General features: G+C 36.6%; 1 protein-coding gene across 6 annotated transcripts in view; it reads right to left on the bottom strand.

Moving 5' to 3' along the window:
* Positions 1-202: 202 nt before the first annotated feature.
* Positions 203-7,010, bottom strand: part of RERG (RAS like estrogen regulated growth inhibitor) — a 133,725-nt gene continuing 126,917 nt past the window's right edge. For 4 of the 6 annotated variants that reach the window (XR_015164222.1, XM_086401901.1, XM_086401900.1 and 1 more), the window contains one exon: positions 3,477-5,448. Coding sequence is in view for 5 of the 6 variants with exons in the window: in XM_086401901.1 (XP_086258027.1) it covers positions 5,041-5,448 (408 nt within the window). In the remaining variant the exon portion in view is untranslated. Of the gene's footprint in view, positions 5,449-7,010 lie in introns of all 6 variants that reach the window. The other 2 variants (XM_086401899.1, XM_086401897.1) reach the window with 1 other exon arrangement.

Below are 7,010 nucleotides of genomic sequence, written 5' to 3'. Positions count from 1 at the left end.
TGATAAACATGATAAGAAATATTATTGTGGTCGCAATACACACATGCATTAAATCATCAGGTTGTACACCTTAAACTTGCACAATGTTTTGTCAATTATATCTTAGTAAGGCTTGGTAAAAATAGACACTACCTTCTAAGCACAAACAGAAAATCTTCCTTCTGATTCTATTTTTAGACCAAATAGTTACATAGTCCCAGAGTACAGTAATGCCCAAATAAAAAAATTTATTCTTAATTTTGATCACCTCTGGGAGTATCACTACTCCAGTCACAAAGAAGCAAGCTTACCACTCTTATTGTACATATTTCAGGGTGAACACAAAATTTTACATGAAAATAAAGAGCAAATGTTCTTTGAAAAAAAAATCATGTTATAATAGGAGTAATTGTTACATATTACTAGGCTACAATTTTAACATACCATGGTTCTAGAGAATGAACAAACAGACCAATGAAACAGAACAGTCTTCAAATAGACCCATATATATGGGAATACAGATTTCACTAAATGTAAAATGCCAAACCTATGGAGAAAAAAATTATTTGTCCTTTTTCTTCTCAGACTCTCCCAATAAGTGATTAGCTCAACAACTTTACCCTTAATTCAACTTTACTTTGATTACATTTGGCCAAATGAACTGACTACTTTTCTTATCCTCAAAGTGGACAGAGGCTGTTTTAATAAGAAAGCTTGAATGTTACCACACTTAGAATGCAAGATGTTGTATTTATCTATGGTTATGTACCACAAGTATTACTTAAAAGAAAGATCCTGACTTCTCTCAGTGCTGTGAGGCATATGAGTACAAACACAATATATGGAAAAAGTCTTTTGACTGTTGAAAGAAAAACAATTACAAGAAAGCAAATATCGGTAGTGGTAGTGTGGTAATAACAACCCATCATTACTGTTCAAGAACACACAGGTTTCTGTCATGAAAATACTGTGTAAAAGAACCAATGTGTGTTTATAATCTTTTGTGGAGAAGCCTGAGGCATGAGAGGAATAACTAATTTATATTTGTGCAATCTCAAGTTCTTCTGTAATTACCAGTTGGGACTTCTGCCAGTAGTTCTATGTTTTAACAGGTCTGGATATGTATACATCTGGCTAAGGAAGACGCTGGTATTGGGGACTGTTAAGTTCACTTCGTTAGTGTTTGACCTAAGAGATCATCGAGATATTACATACAGTAGGCCTCCTTAGCAGCATATTCTTAACGGGCACTGGCTGAGTTTCATCCCCAAGTATAGCATGAGAGAATGAAAGAGATTGTATTTCTAGAAGATGACATTTTAAAAACAAATTTTCTCTGCTTTCATTTTCCCTGCCCTGTCTAAATGGACATTACTGAAAATGAATTACAGCTAAGTTACCTACTTGGTCCTTTAACATGTAGTTACCTAAACCTGTAGTTTTATGAATAGATGTGACATGTTTTCTTTACTTCTGAATCCCTTATCTTTTTTTCTTTCTCATAATCCCTTCTGTCTCCCCACCTTCTTTTTTTCCTCTTGAAGAATGATATATGTGGCTCTCTAAACTCGTAATTACTACATTACCATCACCTTTCATGTCTCCATATTTTGGTTCCGTGCTATTACTTTTGATTAGATACTTTTACCATCTTTCTTTCCTAGATAACTTGTATGTACAGGTGACCCTTGCACAACACAGGGTTAAACTGCAAGGGTCCACATATGTGTAGATTTTTTTTTTTAACAGATACATTGGAAAGCTTTTTGGAGGTTTGTGACAATTTGAAAAAACTTGCAGATAAAAGACATAGCCTAGAAATAATTAAGAAAAAGATATGTCATGAATACACTAAAAATATGTAGATATGGAGATCATATAGGTATAAGGTGAGTGATATTTACTATAAAATTAATAATGTGTTAGTTTTCTTGCCATTTATAACTTTGTTTTAAAAGAAATCATATTACAGTACAGTATACCACTCTCCCAAAATTGAGGGAACTATGTATCAGTTTATTGTCATGGGTAAGAAGTTTTTGAAAAATGTAAATTTTCCAATACTGTGTTATGAATTTGACTGTAATACTGTATACCATACAAATTTTATGATGGAGTCATTCATTGTGTATAGGCTAGGCCAACATGAAGCAATCATACTGATTACACTAGGCTACTATAAAGGAATCATATTGCTGCTTCTTCGTTATCAATGCATGAAATAAATATAAATTTCTTTTTCACAGATTTTTCCATTGTTGACATCAAATATAATACGTATAACATCTACAGTGCTTTGTAATACATAAGACTATATTTCTGTATGTACTGATAGATGATTCATTTTATGAACAGATGACACAAACTTATAGTACTGATAAACAGAGTGCATGTATATGTGTTCCGTTGCTCAGTCATGTCTGACTCTTTGTGACTCCATGGACTGTAGCCCACCACAGTATAGTGTTGTAACTGTGTTTTCTCTTCCTTATGATTTTCTTAATAACATTTTCTCTAGCTTAATTTATGTAAGAATACAATATATAATACATAAAGCATACAAAATATGTGTCAGTCGACAGTTTATATTATTGGTAAGGCTTCTGGTCAACAGTAGGCTATTAGTAGTTATGTTCTGGAGAAGTCAAAAGTTACATATGGGTATTAACTGTGTGAAGAGTTGGCACCCCTAACCCCCTCCACTGTTCAAAGGTTAACTGCATTCTTCAAGGTTCAGCTCAGAAACCATCAGATGGACTAATGTGTCAAGTTACATGCCCAGTTTATCTGTAAATGTTTGTTCATGAACAAATGAAAGCATAACTGAAACAGTTGTTATTGTTGTTTACTTGTTAAGTTGTGTCTGACTCTTTCATGATCCCATGGACTGTAGCCTGCCAGGCTCCTCTCTCCATGGGATTTCTCAGGCAAGTATACTGGAGTGGGTTGCCATTTCCTTCTCCAGCAGATTTCCTGACCCAGGAATGGAACCCTCTCTCTTGCATTGGCAGGTGGATTATTTACCACTGAGCCACCAGGGAAGCCCCATGAATAAAACAAGTCTTCCCTAAATTTTCTCCTTTCTGTTTCTTCATACCGATGACTCAAGAATAAGTCTACTAAGACACTATGGTGGATCACAGTATAGGCTTACAGTCTGATTTTGCCTCTCTGAGTTCAAATCCTGGCTTTACCCACTAAATAGCTGTGCAAACTTGTTTTCCCTTTTGGCTCAGTATCTTCATCCTTACAACTGTGACCATAATACTATCTCTTGCATAGGGGTATTGTGAGAATATGATGAGATAAGACATGAAGGGCCTACAATAGCATGTAAGGACTCTAAAAATAGTAGCTATTATTATGAACAGGTGCTTATTTCTTTGCATCACATTCAATAAGTCATCAACTCTGCAATCCAATAGTCTTTCAAAATCTCTCCTAAAATGGCAAACTTCTCATGTTACCACAAGAAAGACTGCCTGAATGTGACAGAATGTGAAAATTATGCTTTTTATTATATTCACATAAAATAGTCAATTACACCGAGTTGTCCAAATGCATTGGTGAATTAAAGCCTCCAACTCTTATAAAGTTTTATACATATATCTATGCATTTATAAATACACACATATGTAAAAGATATATATTTTCTTCTAAAATAAAGTGCCCAAATCTTAATATATGGGGGCATAATAGGGGAAAAAAGAATCATAAAGCTTTATCAGTTATAGACTGTTTCACAATATAAGAATCTGTTTTATACACATTTATTCAGGCATAGTGAACTCTAACCACTCACTCTTTTCTGAATTCTAAGTGAATTAATTTATCCAAAATATTAGAAGCCATGTAGCCAGCTTAAATGAATCAGAGGCTAATTCTTCTTACTGTGCCTGGCACAGAACCTGGGGTCCTCAACAGAAGAGTAGTTAAGCTTCATTTTTAATTCCCCTGTTTATTTGAATGTTGTCTTTCTGCTAAGATGATAAACATAGAAAGAAATGTAAATGAATAAACTTCCAATTCTAAATCCTCTATTAGCATTCAATAAAGTCAGGGTTTGGTGAAAAAATTCCTTTTGTCTTTATTTCACCTGGGCTTAATGAGAAATGGCCTGGCAGATTTGAAATGAGGGGTCCTGCTGTCTCTGTTATAGTTAAGTCTTGTTGGAATCACAGAAGAATAATTAGGATGCAATGATCAATAAACAGATCAAGGAGACAGTCAACTCAAGTTGAAATGAAACTCTCTGTGATAATGGAAAACTTCGTGAGTGCATGTTTGAATTTAAGAACAGAACAAAGGTTAAAGAAAAACTAGATGGTTTAAGATCATTCAGAAAAGCCTCACTTCAAATAGAAACTAAGGCTCTATTCTTCAGTACAATGTCTCAGCTACTCTTACTGTGTTTTCATCGTGTTTTCTATTGCATGCATGCATGCTAAGTCGCTTCAATAGTATCCGACTCTTTGTGACCCTATGGACTGTAGCCTACCCGGCTCCTCTGCCCATGGGATTCTCTCAGGCAAGAATATTGGAGGGTTGCCATGCCCTCCTCTAGGGGATCTTCCTGATCCAGGGATAGAACCAATGTGTCTCTTGCATTGGCAGACAGGTTCTTTACCACTAGCGCCACCTGGGAAGCCCTGTATTTTCTGTTATCTTAGATTTTTAGGATGATCATTTGTAGGTTTTGACAAGGAATAGAATTTAAAATGCTTTTGAAAAGACTTCAACCTATGGAAGCAAGGTGAAGATGCCTAAAAATAGCTTAATACGAACCCAGCCATTTTAGAATCTGGTGATTACATGTTCAAACTGCAATAGAGCATGTTTTATTCAAGCAGGCAAAAGAGAGATTGTCAAATGAAATTGCATTAAAACACTCTGCAACTTCCCAACATACGGAAGGCTGGGACCAGTGGGAAGCCCAAACTTTTCCCAGAGTCAGAACAAGGAATGTAGTATCTTCTTTTCTTTGGAGGAAGAAAAAGGGCAAGAAAATATTTCCAATTACCCAAACCCAGCTGAGCAGGGTCTTCCCAAGGACGAAGTTGCCTAACTGCTGATTTTGGTGAGCATCTTATTAATGGCTTGCTTGACGTGCGTGGTGGAGCTGCGTCGCCTCGTCTTGCCCTGGACCATCCTCCGGCGACGTACCTCTCGACACAGCTCGTAGAATATCTCGGTGATGTTCCCTTCTCCAGTGCAGGCAGAACACTCATAAAAAGCACATGCCAGTTCTGTGGCCAGCTTCTCCCCTTCTTCTGTACTGACCTGTCTGGAGTGGTCCAAGTCAGCTTTGTTTCCAACCAAGATGAGAGTCACGTTCTTGGGCTTTTTGATCTCATCCAGGATGTTCTTAAGTGGCAGCACTTCCTCAAAACTTCCTCGGTCAGTAATGTCATAGACCAGCACAAAGCCTTCCCCCCATCGCATGTGTCCTTCCCTCTGAATGGTATCTTCCTGTTGGCAGGGAAAAAACAGCAGTCGGGAGACCTGGAAGTAATTGCAGTGTATAGATGCTGCAATTGCTAACAGTGATCCTTTAACAACCATTCCTTACATTCAGCAGTGTTTGAAATTCTTGGTAAACTGCCTGAACAAGCTGACCCTCTCAGTTTGGAACAGAAGCATAACTTAGGGTACTAAACATTTTCTAACTGCACGGAACCTAACTTTGTGCTTCTAACTTTTTCTTGCCACATCATTAAATGTGTAATTGCAAGGACTATAAAGAAATTATCCTCCTAGTTGAGCACACTGCCTCTGAGATTTTTCATTACAATTAAACAATTGGCCAATAGGTAACAAACAAGTAGACCTTACCCCATCCTCTGAGATCAGAATTAGAGGCATGGCTTAGTGAAGCGGTTTTGCTTTTGTTTTGTTTTTTAATTGTTTCTTCAGATTAGAGACAATTAGCCACCAAGTTAAAAAAAAGTGAAAAATTGTATAGAGTCAAAGTAAAAGCTAAGGGATTTGGGCTTCATTTTCTATCTCAGCACCTTTGATATATTATGCAGTCTCAATAATGATAGAAACTCAATTGCAGTGATTCTCAAAAGGGGTGATCCCTCCTTCTTAGGAAGGTAGCATTTGAAAGCGTTCTTAAGCAGGTGTGATTTGAAAATGTATTGCCATTGCCATTATAGGCTCAGATGACTTCTCCAGGCATGTATTTTCCTGCTGTCTCTCTCTTTAGAATCAGTACTGGAAGGTGAGAGCATATATAGGGAGCAGGTAGTGATGAGAAGGAAAACTGTATAACTAGCTGCAAATATATTTCTTGGATTAAATAGTTTTATCAAGTAGTAACTAAAAAGCACCATGATATCCTTCAGCTTCCTAACTCTCATTCTTAGTGGTCACCCGTATTCCTGGGAGGACTTCCCTTGTGGCTCAGCTGGTAAAGAATCCGCCCACAATGCAGGAGACCTGGGTTCAATCCCTGAGTTGGGAAGAATCCCTGGAGAAAGGAAAGGCTACCCTCTCTGGTATTCTGGCCTGGAGAATTCCATGAACTGTATAGTCCATGGAGATGCAAAGAGTCGGACACAACTGAGCAACTTTCACTCACTTCTTTGTATTCTTGGGAACCAAGCCTTCCTATAAACTGTTTATAATTTCAGAACTGACTGGCTGCAAAGCAAATGTATGTTAGTTTCATTTTAAAATCAGTTGTTAGCGTTCAATGATGTGGCTCAAATTTTTAATCTGATGTGATGAGGTTTAGAAAAAATATTACAGAAAAGATTCTTAAAGTATTCTGAAAAAACATTCTAAGGTTATATAAGTCGAGAATATAAATATTGTAGATTTCTTTAAGATTCAACTTATATATAAGCATAATAAAGGTGCTGAGAACTTCTCCAGTAAAGATATATATTTAACTTGATCAGAGTATTTCAAAACACATTTAACCATGAAAACCTAATATTAATATCTTGTGATCTCCCCATAATAGAGGTGAGCAATTCTACTTTAGATGATAGCATATGAATGTTAGGGTATTTTCAAAACACTTG

Source organism: Bos grunniens, chromosome 5, assembly GCF_055505025.1.
Source record: "Bos grunniens cultivar Pamir isolate PY7600 chromosome 5, Bosgru_T2T1.0, whole genome shotgun sequence".
Taxonomy (NCBI): domain Eukaryota; kingdom Metazoa; phylum Chordata; class Mammalia; order Artiodactyla; family Bovidae; genus Bos; species Bos grunniens.
This window is presented reverse-complemented; position numbering and strand designations above follow the sequence as displayed.